We start from the raw sequence: 21,497 nt of genomic DNA on the forward strand, positions 1-21,497 counted from the left end.
CCTCAGCTTAGAATTTAGTACTCAAGTCTTTGGAGAGGCATCTTCGGAAAGAGCTGCAGAAAGTTGGAAATTACCATTTCCATCATGGGCCCCAGCCTCCCCAGCATCCAGGACATCTTCAAAAGGTGGCATCCATTATTACTACCATCAAAGAGTAGGTACAGGAGCCTGAAGACTCACACTCAATATTTCAAGAACAGCTTCTTCCCCTCTGACAACAGATTTCTGATTGGAAAATAAACCTATGAACACTACCTCGGTATTTTACCTCTATTTTTGAACTACATATTTAAATTTAATTTTTGATATGTATTTCTTATTGTAATTTAGAGCTTTTTTTTATTATTATGTCTTGCAATGTACTGCTTCCACAAGACAACAAATGACAGGATAGTCCTGCCAAAGGGTTTCGGCCCAAAACGTCGACTGTACTGGATGCTGCCCGGCCTACTGAGCTCCTCCAGCATTTTGTGTGTGCTGCTTGGATTTCCAGCATCTGTAGATTTTCTCTTGTTTGTGGCTTCGATATTAAACCTGAGTCTAACTGTGCCACAAACTCGTTGCAAAAAAGTGCCACTTTTCATTGCCTTCAAAGGTTAGTGTTCCATGTCGTAGACCATTAAACATGACAGTACAGTTACAGCGATGCTGTGCCGACCTTTGAACCTACTGTGAGGTCAATCTAACCCTTCCCTCCACCATAGCCCTCCATTTTTCTATCATCCACGAGCCTATCTAAGAGTCTCCTAGATGCCTCTATTGCAGTGATTCCCAATGGAAGTAATTACCTGTCCTAAGGGGGCATTCAACATCCTTTGGGGGTGCGGTAAACAGCACCCTAACTTGAGGCACGAGACTTGACCAACCGTTAGTAGAGCAGACACTTTCAAAAAAAAAAGGACGGGGCACTGGAACACAGGAAGAATCATAGCTCTGCAGGCAGTGAGCGCTCGTCATCACGACGTGTCTGAACCTCGGCAATCTCACCCAACCTCACCACCCAAACAGACATTATTGGGGATGCATAAATTAGCAACCAGGGTGCCCAACAGTTTCCCTTGACTCGTGGCACAGAACGAGTTCATGCAATTTAACAGCTGGTAAGTCAAATACAACCTCTCAACTTCCTCTACAGATCTACGGGAAACAGGTCACACAACGATACAGCACTGACCAGAACCAAATGGTGAAATAGATCCAATTAGTGAAGCTGCTGACCCAATGATTCCTCTTGAGGTGTTCAAAGTGACCTCGGCTTCATATGTGTGGTCAAGATTTGGTCAATCACGCTAACTGGAATAGTGTAAAATTTGCTTGCTGAACACCATCTCCATCCCGACTAACATTCAGATTCCAATCTGAATCCTTGTCAATGTAATTTTTGCTGTTGTGATTATCTTCATCTTCGCCTCGCTGTTCCTTTGCACGCTGCTACCATCATTCCATCAATGTCAACTTGCTGCCGTCATCAACATCCGATAGGCATTCCCAGTCTGTGTTCATTTTTTATTTTAATTTAGCCCCATTAATGATGGATAAATACATACTGCACAATCTCTATGTGCCTGATGGTGGTGAAGCCTTGAATTCGAATCCTGCTAAGAAACAGAAACTACAGAAAATGCGTCAATACAATGTTACACACCTGGAGTTTGGTTTTATTGTGTTCCCATCAGATCAGTGACGCCCCATGTGTCTTATTTGTAATACTGTACTGTCTAATGAAGCCACGAAACCATCAAGATTGAAGGGTCACTTCCATAAAAGGCAGCCTGAAAAGGTTGCTTATGATATTACTCCATTCCAGAAGATGAAAGAAATACTTGAAAAGTTTTGCACACTTGAGTCATTTACCAAGAAAGCTAAAAAATGACCTTGACCTTGATCTCATTGCTTCTAATACCATTTCCAAAATGATAGCAAAGTGTGGAAAATCTCATACAATTGGCGAAAGATTAATTATGCCTGCTGTATCAGAAGTGCTCACCACTGTTCTCGAAATGGAGACCAGTATTTTAAAATCAATTCCTCTATATAATAACTCTGTAGCTGGTCGTATTGACAATATGAGTGAAGATATTAGTATCAGCTATGCACAGAGTTATGAAAAACAGAATTTGTGATACAACTGGATGAGTCAACTGTACAAGTCAATGGGGTGTTGTTAATGGCATATGTACAGTTTATCAAAAATGGAAAAGTTTATGAAGGGATTCACTTTTGTAAAAAGTTAAAAACAAATATCAACGGAGAATCAATCTACGATGAGCTCAAAATGTATATTAAGAATAAAAGTATTCCAATTAGGAACATGATTTCTTGTGCAACAGAGGGAGCACCATATATGACAGGTCACCATGCTGATTTAGTGGCATTTATGGAAAAGAAATACCAAGTCTACTTGCAATCCATTGTGTAATTCATCATTACAACCAAAAAATCCTCAGCCAGTGACTTCTTTCAAGCATGACTCTTGTAATATCTACTATCAACAAAATTAAAGCTCATCCATTAAATAGCAGAATATTTCACCAGTTATGCCAAGATAACGATGAAGAGTTTGAACGTTTGCTTCTTCACACTGAAGTTCATCGTGTCAAAAGATGCTGCTTAAAATGTTTCTGGGATTTTTTTTGACACTGTGGTTGAATTTTTCTCAAAGTCTAATTAAGGTCCAACGTATCTGCCTCTGCCACCAGACTTGGCAACACGTTCCAACGTTCCGCGCAGCCACCACTCAGTGAATGCTATATATATATAGCCACACACACACACACACATATATCCCAATCTTTCTTATGGTATGGACCAATACCTTTAAGCAAGGGACCAGTAGACCCTAGGTTTCCACTCTGGGAAAAAGTTTATGCATGTCCACTCGATTTATGCCTCTTAACATTTGCAAATGCATCAACTGATTAGTTGCACAGTCGGGACTAGATTTAAAATTTTGAATACATGACAGTATCGAGAGGGGGTAAATGCCAACCCCTGCTTGGGATTACGTCATTGTAGGAAGCCCATCTGAGTCTTCTCGCCTCTGGTGGCGATCAGCGGCAGTCTATTATTTGATTGACGTGAGTTGAAGGCGGGCCTTGATGTCGACGTGAGCACAGATTGGCCACTGAGCGAGACAACCCGCCAATGGGCTGAGTAGTTGACCTGGGAATGACGCGGCACTTTGTTGTCAGGGGAGTTCTTTGGACCAAGTAGTAATGGCGTCCGGGCTCACGTATTGGGAGCTATGAAGTGGGGCGAGTAGTGAGGCGACGAAGGGAAGTTATCTGGAAAGGTATTTATACATTAAAGTCTAAGAGATTCTTGGTGGCCGGGAAAGCTTGTGCCAACCTTCGCGGGGATTGGCCTCTATCGTCCACATTATCTCGGGACCATCCCCTTAAAAATTGCTATGCAGAGAGTAGTTCCGGTCTGGTACAGTATTCAAAGGGGAATATTTAACACTTTTCTAAACTCCTTAAATCTTGCTTCGCGTACTTAACATCCTCAATCTGTTAATATATTACTGGATGTAGTGGGTGTCTATGGTTATGATAAGATGTTTGTACAGAAAACCAGGAACACTTATACCCAGGAGTAATTAGTGAATATTAATGGCTTAGATTTAGGTATAACGACTTGTTGCTACAATTATATGGGGTACTGGAGAGACAGGACCTAAAACATTGTGTAAAGGTTAATAACCTTTTGTATTGATAGAGAATGCATTTCCTTATAGGCACAGAGCATTGTAAAGGACTCTGGCCCAATTAGTAATGCCGACCACAATTTTCATTTAAGTTCTATTTGCCTTCCTTTGTCCATATCCATCTAAACCTATCTGTTTATTTATCAAAGTACCTTTTTATAGCATTTCTCCCTGGAATGAAGGAGGATGAGAGGTGAATTTGAGGCTCTATAAGGTGCTGGTGAGACCTCACTTGGAGTACTGTGGGCAGTTTTGGTCTCCTTATTTAAGAAAGGATGTGCTGACGTTGGAGAGGGTACAGAGAAGATTCACTAGAATGATTCCGGGAATGAGAGGGTTAACATATGAGGAACGTTAGTCCGCTCTTGGACTGTATTCCTTGGAGTTTAGAAGAATGAGGGGAGATCTCATAGAAACATTTCGAATGTTGAAAGGCATGGATAGAGTGGATGTGGCAAAGTTGTTTCCCTTGATGGGGGAGTCTAGTACGAGAGGGCATGACTTAAGGATTGAAGGGCGCCCATTCAGAACAGAAATGCGAAGAAATTTTTTTAGTCAGAGGGTGGTGAATCTATGGAATTTGTTGCCACAGGCAGCAGTGGAGGCCAAGTCATTGGGTGTATTTAAGGCAGAGATTGATAGGTATCTGAGTAGCCAGGGCATCAAAGGTTATGGTGAGAAGGTGGAGGAGTGGGACTAAATAGGAGAATGGATCAGCTCATGATAAAATGGCGGAGCAGACTCGATGGGCCGAATGGCCTACTTCTGCTCCTTTGTGTTATGGTCTTATTGATATATGTGTACAAGGTGATAAGAGGCAGAGATAAAGTGGGCAGCCAGAGACTTTTCTCCCCCAGGGTGTAAATGGCTAATATGCGGGGGCTTAGGTATTTCAAAGAAAACATGGGGGCATGTGAGAGTTAAGTTCTTCACACAGAGAATGGTGGGTGCGTGTAACACGCTGCCAGGTGGTGGCAAGGCAGATACATAAGGCCATTTAAAAAAATCTTGGATGGAATGTGGATGATAGAAAAATGGAGTGTTATGTAGGAGAGAAAAGTTAAATTAGAGGTTTCCGATCTTCTTTATGCCATGGACCAATGGTCTGTGGGGCCCAGGTTGGGAACCCCTGGGTTATATTGATCTTGGGGTAGGTTAAAAAGCTGGCACAACATTGTGGGCCAAGGTGTCTTTATTGTTCTATATTCGAAACGTTGTTTATGTACCTGCCTCAGCTACTTCCTCTGGCAGCTCTTTACCTAAAGTTATTTTATTTGACAGAGGCAATGGCACAAAGATTCACCAGCTGGATTTCCTGGGGTGGGGTGTTTGCCCATGCGGAGCTTGTCGACTTCTTCAACTTTGCCTCCAACTTCCACCCTGCCCTCGAATTACCTGGTCCATTTCTGACACCTCCCTCCCCTTTCTCGATCTCTCTGCCTCTATCTCTGGAGACAGCTTATCTACTGATGTCTATTATAAACCCACAGACTCTCACAGCTACCTGGACTGTACCTCTTCCCATCCTGTTACTTATAAAATTGCCATCCCCCTTCTCTCAATTCCTCCGTCTCCATCACATCTGCTCTCAGATTGAGGTTCTTCATTCCAGAATGAAGAGATGTCCTTTTTCAAAGAAAGGGGCTTCCCTTCCTCTACCATCAATGCTGCCCTCAACCGCATCTCTGTCTGCCCTCGCCCCATCCTCCTGCCCCCCCTACTCGGGATAGTGTTCCTCTTGTCCTCACAGACCACCCCATCATCCTCCACGCCCAGCAGATAATTCTCCGTAATTTCCGTCATCTCCAACAGGACCCCACCACTAAGCACGTCTTCCACCCCCCTTACTTTCTGCTATCCGCAGGGATCGCTTCCTACGCAACTCCCCTGTCCATTCGTCTTGGCATTTATCCTTGCAAGCGGAACAACTGCTACACCTGCCCCTTCACCATGTTCCTCACTACCACTTAGGGCCCTAAACAGTCCTTCCAGGTGAGGCTATATATATCGGTGAGACACGACGTAGATTGGGAGACTACTTCGCCAAGCACTTATACACTGTCCGTCAGAAGAAGTGAAATCTCCCTGTGGCCACCTATTTTAATTCCACTTCCCATTCCTATTCTGATCTGTCAATCCATGGCCTCCTCTACTGTTATGATGAGGCCACACTCAGGTTGGAGGAACAACACCTTACATTCTGTCTGGGTAGTCTCCAACCTGATGGTATGGACATCGATTTCCTGAATTTCCAGTAATGTATTCCTTCTCCCCACCCCCCCCCACTCATTCCCCATGCCCTTTCCTTCTCTCACTTTATCTCCTTGCCTGCCCATCGCCTCCCTCTGGTGCTCCTCCCTGCTTTTCTTTCTTCCATGGCCTCTGACCTCTCCTATTAGATTCCCCCTTCTCCAGTCCTGTATCTCTTTCACCAATCAACTTCCCAGCTCTTTACTTCACCCGTCCCCCTCCCTGTTTCACCTGTCACCGTATGTTTCTCCCTCCCCTTCATCCACCTTTTAAATCTATTCCTCATATTTTTTTCCTCCAGTCCTGCTGAAGTGTTGGCCTGCTGAGCTCGTCCAGCATTTTGTGTCTGTTGCTATGTGTTGCTTCTGAATGTTGGATATCTCACTAATGTTTTGTGCCTTTGATATTGCTATAAGTAAGCTTTTCATTGAACTTTTAATGTGCATAGGGGAATAAACGCAACTTGATTTAGAACCAAGGGTCATGGTCTCAAAGTAAGAAATCAACCATTCAGAGGGAAGAAATTTGTTCACCTAATGGATAATAAGTCTTTGAAATTCTCTACCTAAGAGAGTTTTGGAGGCTCATACTCTGAGTACATTGATATAGAGGCCGAGATATTGAGGGAATTGATTGCAAAGCGATACTGAGGTAAAAGGTGTGCTGTGATCTTACTGAATGGCAAAGCAGTCATGGTAAGGTGGAAATCCACTGGCTTCCATTTCTATTGTACTCCTGTGAGCCAAACAAAGCTACCCAGCGTGATCACTTTTTCCAACACTTGAGGATTGTAGATCTGCAGGTTAAGGCACCCCAAGTAGACAAGTAAGGTTTTTATTAAATGTGGTGAGAGTCTTTGCTTTTCCCATCCTTTTGTGCAGTGATTTCTAGACCTCAGCCACTCATTGGTTTAAAATAGTTTTCTCATATTTTTCCCTTACACCCTTCTTTCATCTACTTATGACGGTAATGATGTGTAACTTGCTGCCTGTAGGGCAGGTGGAAACGGTTGAAACTCATTTTTACCAGGCGTTTCTAGAGATGCGGCTCATTAGCCCCTCGCTAACAGCCACCAGACTCAGACTCCATACATCTAGGGTAGATAGGACTTGGGTCCCGCCAAACCCGTGAGTTTGGAATGTCTCCCCGATTTGTGTGAATACTGTGTAACACACTGCTCCCAGGCAATCACCTGGCGGCAAGAAATAACAGACTATACACTACAAAAGGTTGGAGCTCAAATTTTCCAAAAGCCATCATATCCAATGTACTAACGGTGCTAACCTCCTATTCACTGATCTTGGTAGAATTCCCCCTCTTGGGCTCCATCGAGTTCCGCATTCCCACCGGATTGAATCCTATGGCTGGTTCTCTCGAACCTCTTCACTCTCCATCTCCCGCTGAAAAAGACCCCAACCCACCTCAGTGTCCAACACAAAAACTCACCCCCAGCATTCTCCAGAACCGTCTCCCAGTTCCACCATCCTCATTGGATGACACAACATTCCTAAGCATCCTGTATCTTTAACAGTAACCCAAACTCTACCAGCAGAACACACTGCTTCTATAGAAAACCATTATATGAAATGCCCTACAACATTAGTAAAATATTTACCAAAGCATTACACAGTTAATCAAAGCTTTTAGCTGTTTGAGGGAAAATAACTTGCAGGATTATTGCGGAAAGTGCATGGAAGGACTGAATACTGAAAACTAACGTTTTCTCCAAGTCGAATGTCCTTCTATACTTCACAGCCTGACGCATGGTATGTTATGGTTTTCATGCTGAGGATGTCTATAACTTTATAATACATTGTATAGTATCAATAATTTCCACAAACTAAAATGTACAAACTTAATGTTTTGCGTGGCGATTGTAGAATAATTTATCCATTTAAAAGACTACACTTTAGGTGGTTATTAAAAAATTATATGGAATTGTACCACCACACCATTTAATGGCATACCTTTGAAGTTAGTCAAGATTTGGGATGAGTTACATGGTGGTATCATGTGAAATTGCCTGAAGGAAACATGGATGTGAATGATTGTTTAACAACAGATAAATTCGTTGGAAATGGATCTTTTGGTATTTATTTCTCATTTACAGTTGACCTTGAAGATAATGGTGATGTAAAATTTATTAAGTTTGTATTTAACCTATCTCAAAGGACTTGTGTCTACAAACTATGACTACAATTTTATTAATAAGCATATTAGATCTGAAGTAAGTTGCATCTGGTGCAGGGGTTCACAACCTGGGGTCCATGGACCCCTTGCTTAATGGTATTGGCCCACAGCAAAAGAAGGGTTGGGAACCCCTGATCAAGTGCAAAAAAACAATACTTAACAAAGATAAAAGTTACAATGTATTCTTCAAAATCCTAGAGACCTACCTTCTGAGCAACTGTGGTGCAGATCTCTCCTCCTTACTGTATGTGTTGGCTGAGGGTTATCTTCCTAGTTGTACTTGCTTGTGTGCTCTTGCTCTCTCCCACCCCTCCCCCTTTGCTTTCACCATTTGATCTTTCATTTTAAGGACCAATTTCCTGAGCGTGCTCTCAGAATCAGGTTTTTTATCACTGGCATGTGTAGTGAAATTTGTTAACTTAGCAGCAGCAGTTCAACGCAATACATAATATAGAAGAAGAGGGAAAATATAATACATAAGTAATCAATTTACAGTATATGCATATTGAATAGATTAAAATCATGCAAAAAACAGAAATAATGTATATTTGTAGTGTCCATTTAGGAAATGGATGGCAAATGGGAAGGAGCTGTTTCTGAATCGCTGAGTGTGTGCCTTCAGGCTTCTGTACTTCCTTCCTGATGGTAACAGTGAGAAAAGGGCATGCCCTGGGTGCTGGAGGTCCTTAATAATGGATGCTGTCTTTCTGAGACACTGCTTCTTGAAGAAGTCCTGGGTACTTTGTAGGCTAGTACCCAAGATGGAGTTGACTAAATTCACAACCCTCTGCAGCTTCTTTTGGTCCTGTGCAATAGTCATCTCGTACCAGACAGTATTGCAGCCTGTCAGAATGTTTTCCACGGTATAGTGAAAGAAGTTTTTGAGTGTATTTGTTAACATACCAAATCTCTTCAAACTCCTAATGAAGTATTGCCACTGTCTTGCCTTCTTTATAACTACATTGATATGTTGGGACCAGGTTAGGTCCTCAGAGATCTTGACACCCAGAAACTTGAAACTGCTCACAGTCTCTACTTCTGATCCCATTCCTTTTAAAAGTTCATTTCATACTAGCCCTAACTATTACAGGTGGAGCCATTCCTTATCATGTTTCTCTATTCTCTTGAAGACTGGCCTACTCCTTGAATGGTTTCGTTATGCCAATAGGCTGGAATTTTATCACAAATGTTGCTTGCTTTGGCACTGTGTCCCTTCGAATGTTTCAACCCATCCTTTGTTCTTTCCAAGATGCTGTCCAAGTTGCATGCCATCTTGGACAATGTCTCCCATCCACTACATAATGTACTGGTTGGGCACAGGAGTACATTCAGCCAGAGACTCATTCCACGAGATGCAACACTGAGCGTCATAGGAAGTCATTCCTGCCTGTGGCCATCAAACTTTACAACTCCTCCCTTGGAGAGTCAGACATCCTGAGCAAATAGGCTGGTCCTGGACTTATTTTCATCTGGCATAATTTACATATTATTTAATTATTTATGGTTTTATATTGCTATATTATACTCTATTCTTGGTTGGTGCAACTGTAACGAAACCCAATTTCCCTCGGGATCAATAAAGTCTGTCTGTCTATCTATCTATCTTTGTCCTGACCCAGTTTGTTTCCAGGAGCAATATGTCTGTTGTACCTTCGTAGTGAACTTCATTTACTTATTCTCTCCCAGGATACTTGTCTGCTTCCAATATAACACCACAGGTCTAGTCAAACTAGACTTTCATGTTCTCAAATTTTAAACGTAGTGCTGTTTTAGGTCAGTCTTTGCCTTTAGCATTATCTTTGACTAGTATGTCTATCGTGCTTTTCATTTGAACCTCGTATCATTTTAATAGTTTATGCAACGTTCCCTCTAATTTTTTTTTACAGCTGTGTGAACCCACCATTGCTCTGAGCAGGAAATTTTTACGTGGCTGGAAAACGGTGCGGCACTGTAAATGTTAAGAAAATTCCAGCTGCACAGCAACCAAGGCTATGTGCACGGAAGCATTTCAGTTAATGTGTGGCCGCACAGCTTGAAGGGATCAGTGGTTGTATGTTACATTTACTTTATAACCTTTTAATTACTTATAACCTTTTTAAAACTTTATAGTCTTTCCATTGCAGCAAAAATCAGACAAATCACAAACACTAAAAATGGTGTGTACATCTAAAACACTTGACTAGTTGTTTCAGCTACTTCTTGCATTGAGCTGACATCCTGAGCTCTTGTAGTACATGGATAGCACTGCCACGTAAAGAAGGGCAAGTTTCTGATACTGACCATGAAGTAAAAGAAATATGTTCCTGAATCAGAATGAAATGTGATTTAGATGGTGTGTAAGAATTTCTCCTGAGGGCCTTTGAAACTTGTTCTTTTAGATGGTAAAGTTTTGGCTTTATGTGTTTGTTTAGCAGCCTTAGTGGCTACAGTGCATTTTGTAAAGTATACACTGCAACTATGGTCCACTGCACCAAAGAATATTTGTTCAGGTTCAGATGAGCAAACAAATGTATCCTGGGTGGTGTCAATCTTCTTGCGTTTTTGGAACAATACCAAACCAGCTTTTGGATGCTCCTGATACTCCTGACTTGTGCCTTTGAAGATAGTGGAAATGCTCTGTCTAGGCTTCAGTGGGTGAATCACCTGCCATCGGGCATCTGCTTTTAATGACAGTGTTGTGTAGAAGGTCCAATAAATTTTTTTGGTTATCTGTGATTAACGGAATTTTGGTAATAGTAATTACTGCTGATTGTCAAGATAAGATATTTAGACTGTATTGTTGGAGATGCTCATTTGCTCTGCACTTCTGTGATGTAAATGTTCATCATCTGCCCAGCTTGAATGATGGCATAATCTTCATGATCTGAAGTTTTGCAGATTGAACAGTATGCGGTATAACTGTTAGCAAATAGTTTGTCATCCAACTTCCAGCCAATGTCGCATTGAGGTCTACTTTGATTCTGTTTTTGTTTGATAGCACCTCTGTGAAGTTGCTTTGGACATTTTGACACATTAGAGATGCTATATTAATCCCAAAATATCTGACCCCCATCAAGGAGTTATTTCAGCAGTTCTATTTCAACAGCAACAGAGAGTATCAAATCATCTCTGAAATGGCCACAAACAGATTGGCATATTCCTTGCCCTGTAGAATGAGATGATCTGTGTTTTCACAGTAATCCAGTAGCATTTATATTTACGATTGGCAGCCTGGATATTATTAGATTCATTGAGCATTTCACAGTACACTTGTATTTGCATACTGTCATAATCACTCTACAATTATGTAGAAGGGTTAGTGTAGGAATTTGAAGCATCCATTTGCACTACTATCAAATACAATTTTGCGAGTAGGGATAGTGTGGGTGCTCTTAATCAGCTTCAATCATAATTTTTTACCCTTACTGAAACAATTTTTAATTCTCTGGTCTTTGCGCTGCTGTATCCAGGTGTCATAAGGCAGTGACTCTTGGCTTCATTCATTTCAGGGTGTTCTTTATCCACATGTTGTAATGCTCATGAAAGCTTGGGCACAGTGATTGAAAGTGAATCTTCAAAGATGCAACCCGTCACAAACTCTTTGAATGAAGCACTTAACCTTAGTTGACAATACAGTTAATATATATTCTAAAACACTTCTCCTTACAGATTAATGCTGAAAGAAGAAAATCAAGTTTCCAAAGCCTCAGTTGTAATCAGATGGAGGGTGATGTAGGATTATGTAATGAGCAAAAATACAAGGAACAGAATGAGGACTTGGAGGTCAGCATGTTACCAGAACCATCCTGTTATCTCTCTGCCAATGAATTTTCATGTCACTGTTGCTATGAAGTATTGGTAAACCCAACTACTTTGAACTGTGGACACAGTTTCTGCAGACACTGCCTGGCCCTGTGGTGGGAAGCCTCCAGGAAAACAGAATGCCCGGAATGCAGAGAAAAATGGGAGGGATTTCCTAAAGTCAACATTGTCTTAAGGTACAGTTATATTTCGAGTGAAGCTAGCCTGCATGTCTTTCAGAAGCTGAATTTAAGTTAAATGAACTAATGTTAAAAGGCAAGAAAGCACTGCAATTTTGAAAATATTTTTTGTTATTTATTGTTTGTTGTATGGTACAATGGAACTGGCAATATCCAATTCAATTGGTTCACCATTTTTTCCATGAGTCAGCTTTTGCCTGCAAATTTAATACTGTTCAACAAATTTCATTTTGCTTTGTGTTTCTTAAGTTATCATTGATTTGGTTTAACCATCACATAATAATATTGACATTAGTTTGCCTCCTTTATTTTTGTTTTTGTGACATCGCACGACCGTCCAATTATGAAAACATACTTTGCTGAAACAAGTTGAATCTATAGTACTATGCCAAGGTCTTAGGCACTTGTAAAAAGAATTCTGTAAAGCAAAGATGCTTTCCAAAAAATGAAATGAAAGGTTTCCAAATATCAAAAAAATTACTATAGTAGTAAACAGTAAAAAAACTAAATCAAATCAATATTTGCTGTGACCAGTCTTTGCCTTTAAAACTGCATCAGTTTTCACAGTTTTCTTAGGTATGCTGCCATGCAGTTTTATAAGAAAATTGGCTGGTAGGTTACTTCAGGATCTTGGAGAACTTGCCACCGTTCTTCTGTAGACGTTGGCTGTCTCGCCTGCTTCTGTCTCTCCAGATAATCCCGGACAGCCTCAATTTTGAGATCAGGGCTCTGGAGATCATACCATCTGTTATTCCTTTTTCTTTTCACTGAAGATAGTTCTTTATGATGTTGGCCATGAGTTTGAGGTCATTGTCCTGCTGCAGAATGAAGTTGGGACTAATCAGATGTCTCCCTGATGGTATTGCGTAATGGATGAGAATCTGCTTGTACTTCTCATCATTGAGGATTCCATTAATTCTGAGCAGATCACCATCTCCATTTGCAGAAATGTAGCCCCAGACCTGCAGGGAACCTCCACTGTGCTTCACTATTGGCTGCAGACACTCATCCATGTAGCACTCTCCAACTCGTCTACAGACAAGCTGCCTCCTGTTTGAGCCAAAATTTCAAATTTTGACTCAGCCAGAGCACTTTCTGCCATTGTTCAGCACCCCAGTCCTTGTGTTTTTGTGCATAGGTAAGTCTGTTGGCTTTGATTCCACTTCAGAGGAATGTTTTTTTTTGTCAGCAACCCTCACTTCTGACAAGACTTCTCCAGACTGTCGGGTGGTGTACCTGAGTTTATGGTGTATGTGAGTTCCAAGTTAATAGCAGTGCTGGACAACCTCTGACTTCAGTTTGATGTACCTCTTGTCTGCTACACTCAGTTTCTGTGGCCAACCACTGCAATTCTGGTCCTCAACCTCGCACATTTCTTTGTGCTTTTTTAGAAGAGCTAGGATCACACATCTTGAAACTCCTGTCTGCCGCAAAAGTTCTGCTTGGGAGAAACCTTGCTGATGCAGGATGACCACCTTATGTCTTGTTGCTATGCTGACTCTTGACATGCATAAGAATAGATGATTTGAAGATCAAGCTGTCTCATCTGCCATACCCTCACCTTTTTAGTTTGGTCGTCTTTCGCCCAGTTTGATTCCTTCTGCACCTGTTTCTGTTTCAGTTTACTTCATTTAACTCAATATCATTGATCATTAACATCATGTTTATTATCTTTATTTATATAACTGGGTTATATACCTACAAAGTTATTGCTTTTATTTGAAAAGTGTTCTATTACTTGATGTTACCTTTAACGAAATACAAAAATTTTTCTGTAACATTTAATTTTTTAGAAAATGAATGTTTGGAAATCTAAAATTTGCTCTTTTCTATCAACACAATCATGCAGAAGACTAAAATAAATGTCTGAAACAGAACTTATTTAAAGATCCAAGTTGTCTAAGACTTGCACAGTACTATACATCACAACACAGTTATCATTATCTGTTATTGTAGTACCTGGCCGATGTGGTCAAAAATAATGGACACGACTTAGTGCTGTTGTTCCATGGAAAAGTGCACTTTTCAAACCTGATTACCTGGTACCAATCATCAGTGTGTCAGTTCTGATGGTTCTTACTTTGATCTATTTTATTATCTACCCATAGATCTGGAGATGTATGTGTGGAAGGTATTCAGTTTAATCAATCCATGTCAGAAAGGTGCATCGGCTATGATTTATAATATTATTATGAAACTCAGGAAAGCTCCATTTGATAAGATTAGGGTAGATTGGGAACAGGAATTGGGGCTTACCATTTCTGTGGATGATTGGGGGCAGATTTTACAATTAGTTAATACTTCCTCTATTTGTGCTAAACATTCCCTAATTCAATTTAAAGTGGTGCATAGAGCACATATGTCCAAAGATAAGTTAGCGCGTTTTTACTCGCATATTAATCCTTTCTGTGATAGATGTTCGGGGCAGATAGCCTCTTTAACTCATATGTTTTGGTCTTGCCCTACTTTGGAAACTTTTTGGAGAGATATTTTCAATATTATTTCTAAGGTATTAAATATAGATATCTCTCCTCACCCTATTACTGCTATCTTTGGACTACCTAAAATTTCTAGTAATCTTTCCCCTTCAGCCCGTAGAATGATTGCATTTCTTACTTTAATGGCGAAAAGATGTATTTTACAACATTGGAAAGAGCTTAATGCTCCAACTACCTTTTTTTGGTTTTCTCAGACGATTTTATGTTTGAATCTGGAGAAAATTAGAAGTAACCTTCATGATTCCTCATTTAAATTTGAACAGATTTGGGGACCTTTTATTCGATATTTTCATTTAATGTAATATTTACCCTTCTTGTTTTTTTTTCACTGTTTTAATGGAGGTCGGGATTGAGGACGTGATTTTAAGTTTAACTCTGTTTGGTTTCAAGTTAGCCCATTGCTTTGCTTTGCTTTTAGTTAGTTGCACGGTGGGTTTTTTTTTGGGGTTTTTTTTTTCTTTTTTTCCATTGATATATATAAAATCTAGTATACTATTATGTTATTTTGGTTTCTTATGCTTAAATTACATTGTTTGTAGTATTTTCTTTTTGGTATTGTTATCTTTTGGAATTTTATTATACTTTAACATTGTATTAATGTTTATATGGCTTACCTTTTTTGTATACTTAATAAAAAGATTTAAAAAGAAAGAAAGGAAGGTATTCAGTTTAATCAACATACATTGAAAATCTTGAAGATTTGGCAGTTGTTAAAAACTGACTAACCAATTTTTTTTATATTTGAGTACAAACATATTTATGCTTCATACATGGCACTGTATAAACATGTTTTATTCTGGGTAATAAAAAAAGTAAGTTAGTGTTCATGGGTTCAAAGTCCATTCAGAAATCAGATGGCAGAGGGGAAGAGCTATTCCTGGATCGTTGAGTGTGTCCTGTATCACCTTTCTGATGGTAGCAATGAGAACAGGGCATGCTCTGTGTGATGGGGGTCCTTAATGATAGATACTGCCTTTTTGAGGCATTGTTCCTTGAAGATGTCCTGTATACTTTGGAGGCTAGTGTCCTTCATGGGGGTGACTAAGTTTACAAGTCCCTTCAGCTTATTTTGATCCTGTGCAGTAGCTGCCCCCAGTACCATGATGGTGGTGCAGCCAGTTAGAAAGCTCTCCACCGTACATCTGTGTGACTTTGTAAGTGTCTTGGAGATGCCAAATCTCCTCAAACTCCTAATTAAATATGGCCGCTGCCTTGCCTTCTTGGTAGCTGCATTGATATCTTGGGCCCAGGATAGATCCTCAGAGATGTTGACACCTAGGAACTTGAAATTGCTTCTGATCCCTCTGAGACTGATGTGTGTTCCCTTGTCTTACCATTTCTGAAGTCACCCGTCAATTCTTTGATCTTATTAATGTTCAGTGCAAGGTTATTGCTGCGACACCACTCAACTAGCTTGTGTATCTTTATATATTATAAGATGTCAGCATGTTCAGTAATGTGAGGTGAAACACTTTGATCTGGTCTGCCTAATTGCATTATTAGTCCGTTGGTTGTTTAAGTTATTGATATTGAGACTTTTGGCAGCTGAAATATATTTTCTTATTGATGCTTCTATTTGACAAAAGCTATTAACAACACTGGAACTAAAATATTTCTCCCTTCAAAGTTTGGAATCATAATTTTGTCTTTCCACCTTCATTCTGAGGTTGCCCAGAGCAGTGCGGAGATTAAGTGCTCCCACAAGCTAGTTCGATTGAAAGTCTGTTTTTGGAATAAGCGCCTGTTTTTATCTTACTAAGTTTTAATTTGCTTTTTAAATATCAGATACAGCTCAGTTGACCCGGTTTGATCTGAGTCAAAAGATTGACAATTCCAGTCAGACATTGGAGATTTAGTGTGCAAGTTACACCTATAATTTAAAGTTCAACTGAAGAAATAGTACACTCTATTTTTGTCTAAAGTCTAAAATGCCATTTTTAGAATGAATCAGTAACAGAAACTTGTCTGCCTTTTGAGGTATTTTGAAGAACAAGGAACTTGTCTCTCATTTGTGAACGTATTTAGCAGGAAGTGCCAAATAGACGATCTATTTGGATTCTTCCTGAAATCTACCATGCTAGCATAGTGGTTAGCGCGACTCTATTACAGCTGTAATAGCTCAGGGCGTTGGAGTTTGGAGTTCAGTTCTGTGCCATCTGTAAGGAGTTTGTCCATTTCCCCCATGACCGTGTGGGTTTCCTCTCTCAGTCCAAAGATGTACAAGTTAGTAGGTTAATTGGTCATTGTAAATTGCCCAATGATTAGGCTAGTATTAAATAGGCAGGTTGCTGGGCAGCTTGTTGGGCCAGAAAAGCCTGTTCTGCGCTGTATTTCTAAATAAGTAAAAATAAATAATAAAAACCATTCTAGCCAATTTGACTTGTTTCATTCAAGGCACTGACAACATTTTGACTGTAGTGTGGGAGACCCAAACAAACCAATTTTTGGCAGCAATACAGAAACCTACCCAATAAAGTGGAAAGACTGTCCAGGTATGTTACCTCCATACAGGGGATGGTCCAACAATTTCTGTCCCATGAGTTTTATGGATGTTGTTATTAACGTGGTTAGTAAGCTTTCAACTGACACTAAAATTGGTGGTGTAGTGAACAGTAATGGATTTAGAACAGGATCTAGATGGATTGGAGTAGTGAACTAAGGAGTAGCAGATGGAATCTAACTTGCACAAGTGTGAGGAGTTGCATTTTGGTCAGTTAAACCAGGTTAGTAATTGTAGGGCCCTGGAGAAAGTTGTAGAGTAGCGACACCTAGTTGAAGTACAGTATATAGTTACATGGAAGTGGTTACGCAGGTGGACAGGGTGGTGAAGAAAGCACTTGTCACACTTGCCTTCATCAGTCTGGGCATTGATTATAGGAATTGGGAGATCATTTTGTAGCTGTCGAGACCATATAAATTGTGTGCCATTCTAGTTACCTATCTATAGGAAGAATGTCCTTAAACTGGAAAGGACACAGAAAAGATTCATGAGTATGTTACTGGGTTGAAGTGCTTGAGTTACAAGGAGAGACTGGAGCATAGGAGGCTGAGGTGTAGCTTGGAAAGACCTCTAGGTCTGCATGGACAAGCTGGGCCGAACAGCCTGTTTCTGTGCTGCATTATTCCGTGATTCTCACCTGTTAAAGAAATAGTATGTGTCAACAATGGTGACATGTGGCACTTACCGATCATCTCACTGATAATCCATTTTAGATATCACCATCTACTCCAGACAGGACAAAATAGATGAATTCCAGAGGCAAAGGAAGAGTGACAATTCTTGATACCAAGGTAGCTTTCTGGAGCGAGCTATTGAGCATTCAGGTTAAAAAATAATCAGTGGAATTCAAGGAGAAAATTTTCTACTGGCTCATATAAAAGAGGATGATTGTAACACTTGGAGGTCAATCATCTCAGCGGTCCCTCCTGACTAATCTCAGCTCAGCCAGTGTCAGCTGCATCATCGGTGATTGCTTTGTCCCGAGGTCAAAAATAATGATGTCCACTGATGTTCTAAAGATAATAACTTCCGTTTGCCATTCCTCAGAAAATGAAGCAGTCCATTGGTGCATGCAGGCAAGTGAGGCCATAAACCTGTGAAAAATGATTTAAAGGCAAAACTTCAGGCAATTCCCAGAGTGTTAGATAATGCCAAGCCAGGAAGAAGTTGAGCTATCAGGATTTGGAAGAACTTGTATCTAGAAGAAAAACATTAAGGCATGAACTGATTGGCAAATAATATCTTCAACTAGACAATATATTCATCTGCATTTGAGATTCAATGGCACTACCATCGTTGAGTCTCCCATTATCAACGTCTTCCGAATCCCCATTGATCAGAAAATTAGCAGGACCAGCTTCCGAAAATACCATGCCCACAGGATCAGGTCAGAATCTGGAAACTGCATGTGTTTCCTCCAGGTGCTCTGCGTTCCTCCCACTGCCCAAAGATGAGCTGGTTAATTGTTCCTTGTAAATTGTCCTGTGATTAGGCTAGTGTTAAATGGGTAGATTGCTAGGTGGTGCAGCTCGTTGGGCCGGAAAGGCTGTTCTGCACTGTAGGACCATACATAAGTAAATAAATATCCTATGGCGAATGCCTTGAAGAAAGACTTGGGCAGTGAGGAAGCATATCACCAGGAGTATGTGAAGTAGCCTCCACCTGCCTGGGTGGGTGCGGCTCTTAAAGGCATTCAACACGAGCCAAACAAAACCGTTCTCTTGATTGCCACTCTTTTCAATTGACTTCCTTCGCCAAGCTCCATGCAGTAGCAGCAGTAACTACACTGCAGTGGACAGGAAGGCTCTACAACGGCTCATCAAAACTGCCCAACGCATCAGAGTCCAGCCTACCTGCCATCAAGGACATGTATGCAGATAGATGCCAGAAAATGACCTGTAACATCATGAAGGAACCCACCTACCCTGCTTTAGGGACTGTTTGTCCCACACTCATCAAGGAGGAGGTTACGTAGCATCCATGCCAGGACTACCAGATGGAAAAGAGTTTCTTTTCCCAACACCTCCACCCACTAACCCACTGAAGGGTGTGAGGAAAGAGAAGTGAGTGCAGTTACTATTACAAGGGAGAAGGTGCTCAAAAAGCTAAGGGTACAGAAGTCACCTGGACCAGATAAGCTACACCTTAGGGTTCTGAAAGAGGTAGCTGTAGAGATTGTGGAGGCATTAGTAACGATATTTCAAAAATCATTGGACTCTGACTTGGTGCTAGAGGACTGGAAAATTGTAGATGTTGCTCCACTCTTTAAGAAAGGAGGAAGACAACAGAAAGGAAATTATGGACCAGTTAGCCTGACCTCAGTGGTTGGGAAGATGTTGGAGTCAATTGTTAAGGATGAGGTTATGGAGTACTTGGTGACACAGGACAAGATAGGACGAACTCAGCATGGTTTCCTTAAGGAAAAATCTTCCCCGACGAAGCTGTTGGAATTCTTTGAGGAGATTACAAATAGTATAGATAAAGGGGATGCAGTGGATGTTGTATATTTGGACTTTCAGAAGGCCTTTGACAAGGTGCCACACATGAGGCTGCTTACCAAGTTAAGAGCCCATGGTATTACAGGAAAGTTACTAGCAATGTTAGAGTATTGGCTGTTTGGTAGGAGGCAGTGTGAGTGGGAATAAAAGGACCCTTGCCTGGTTGGCTGCCAGTGACTAGTGGTGTTCCACAGGGGTTGGTGTATATCGTTGATTTAGATGATGGAATAGATGGCTTTGTTGCCAAGTTTGCAGCTGATACGAAGATTGGTGGAGGGGCAGATGGTGTTGAGGAAACAGGTAGGCTACAGAAGGACTTAGATTATGAGACTGGGCAAGAGAGTGGCAAATGAAACACAATGTTGGAAGATGCATGGTCATGCACTTTGGTGGAAGAAATAAATGTGCAGACTATTTTCTATACAGGAAGAAAATCCAAAAATCTGAGATGCAAAGAGACTTGGTCGTTCCTTGTGCAGAACACTCTAAAGGTTAATTTGCAGGTAGAGTTGCTAGTGAAGAAGCCAAATGCAATGTTAGCATTCATTTCAAGAGGTCTAGAATACAAGAGCAGGGATGTGATGCTGAGGTTTATAAGGCACTGGTGAGATGTCATCTTGAGTATTGTGAACAGTTTTGGGCTCCTCCAATAAGAAGATGTGCTGGCATTGGAGAGGGTTCAGAGGAGTTCACAAGGATGATTCCAGGAATGAAAGCGTTATCATACGAAGAACATTTGATAGCTCTGCGTCTGTACTCGCTGGAATTTAGAAGGATGAGAAGAGATTCCATTTAAACCTTTCGAATACTGATAAGTCTAGACAGAGTAGATGTGGAAAGGATGTTTCTCATGAAGCCACACTCAGGTTGGAGGAACAACACCTTATATTCCGTCTGGGTAGCCTCCAACCTGATGGCATGAACATTGACTTCTCTAACTTCCGCTAGGCCCCACCTCCCCCTCGTACCCCATCTGTTACTCATTTTTATGCACACATTCTTTCTCTCACTCTCCTTTTTCTCCCTCTGTCCCTCTGAATATACCTCTTGCCCATCCTCTGGGTCACCCCCCCCCCGTCTTTCTTCCCGGACCTCCTGTCCCATGATCCTCTCGTATCCCCTTTTGCCTATCACCTGTCCAGCTCTTGGCTCTATCCCTCCCCCTCCTGTCTTCTCCTATCATTTTGCATCTCCCCCTCCGCCTCCAGCTTTCAAATCCCTTACTCACTCTTCCTTCAGTTAGTCCTGACGAAGGGTCTCGGCCTGAAACGTCGACTGCGCCTCTTCCTATAGATGCTGCTTGGCCTGCTGCGTTCACCAGCAACTTTGATGTGTGTTGCTTTCTCATGGTGGGGGAGTCTCGGACAAGAGGGCATAACCTCAGGATAGAGGGGCGTACATTTAAAGCAGAGATGCAGAGAAATTTCTTTAGCCAGAGCGTGGTGAATTTGTGGAATTTGTTACCACAGGCAGCTGAGGAGGCAGGTTGTTGAGTGTATTTAAGGTGGAGATTGATAGGTTCTTGACTGGACAGGTCTGAGGAGGGGAGAAAAAGGATCAGCCATGATTGAATGGCAGAGCAGACTCGATGGGCCAAGTGGCCTAATTCTGCTCCTATGTCTTATGGTCTTTTGGTCTCTCCATACCGCACCCCCCCCCCCCCACCACTACTTTATCATTTCCTGTTAGTCACCTTGTGTACAGACACCCTGCCTGGTATCACTTTATGTATATGCAATCAATCTATGTATATATGCTGTCTTACATAGTTATTGTGTTTTATGAAAGTTCTGTTCTGGTATTATTTTAATTGTGTTTTTTTTGTGCTGGATCAGATCTGGAGTAACAAAAGTTTGGTTCTCTCACACTTGTGTA

General features: G+C 41.1%; 1 protein-coding gene across 3 annotated transcripts in view; it reads left to right on the plus strand.

Annotated features, from left to right (window-relative positions):
- The first annotated feature begins 3,162 nt into the window (after positions 1–3,162).
- LOC134352104 (bifunctional apoptosis regulator-like) overlaps positions 3,163–21,497 on the plus strand; it is a 31,604-nt gene continuing 13,269 nt past the window's right edge. For 2 of the 3 annotated variants that reach the window (XM_063059301.1, XM_063059303.1), the window contains exons 1-2: positions 3,163–3,292; positions 11,795–12,123. In XM_063059301.1, coding sequence (XP_062915371.1) covers positions 11,846–12,123 — 278 coding nt within the window. In that variant the 5' untranslated portion in view covers positions 3,163–3,292; positions 11,795–11,845. Of the gene's footprint in view, positions 3,293–11,794; positions 12,124–21,497 lie in introns of those variants that run through there. The other variant, XM_063059302.1, reaches the window with a different exon arrangement.

The sequence above is a fragment of the Mobula hypostoma genome, chromosome 9 (assembly GCF_963921235.1).
Source record: "Mobula hypostoma chromosome 9, sMobHyp1.1, whole genome shotgun sequence".
Lineage (NCBI taxonomy): Eukaryota > Metazoa > Chordata > Chondrichthyes > Myliobatiformes > Myliobatidae > Mobula > Mobula hypostoma.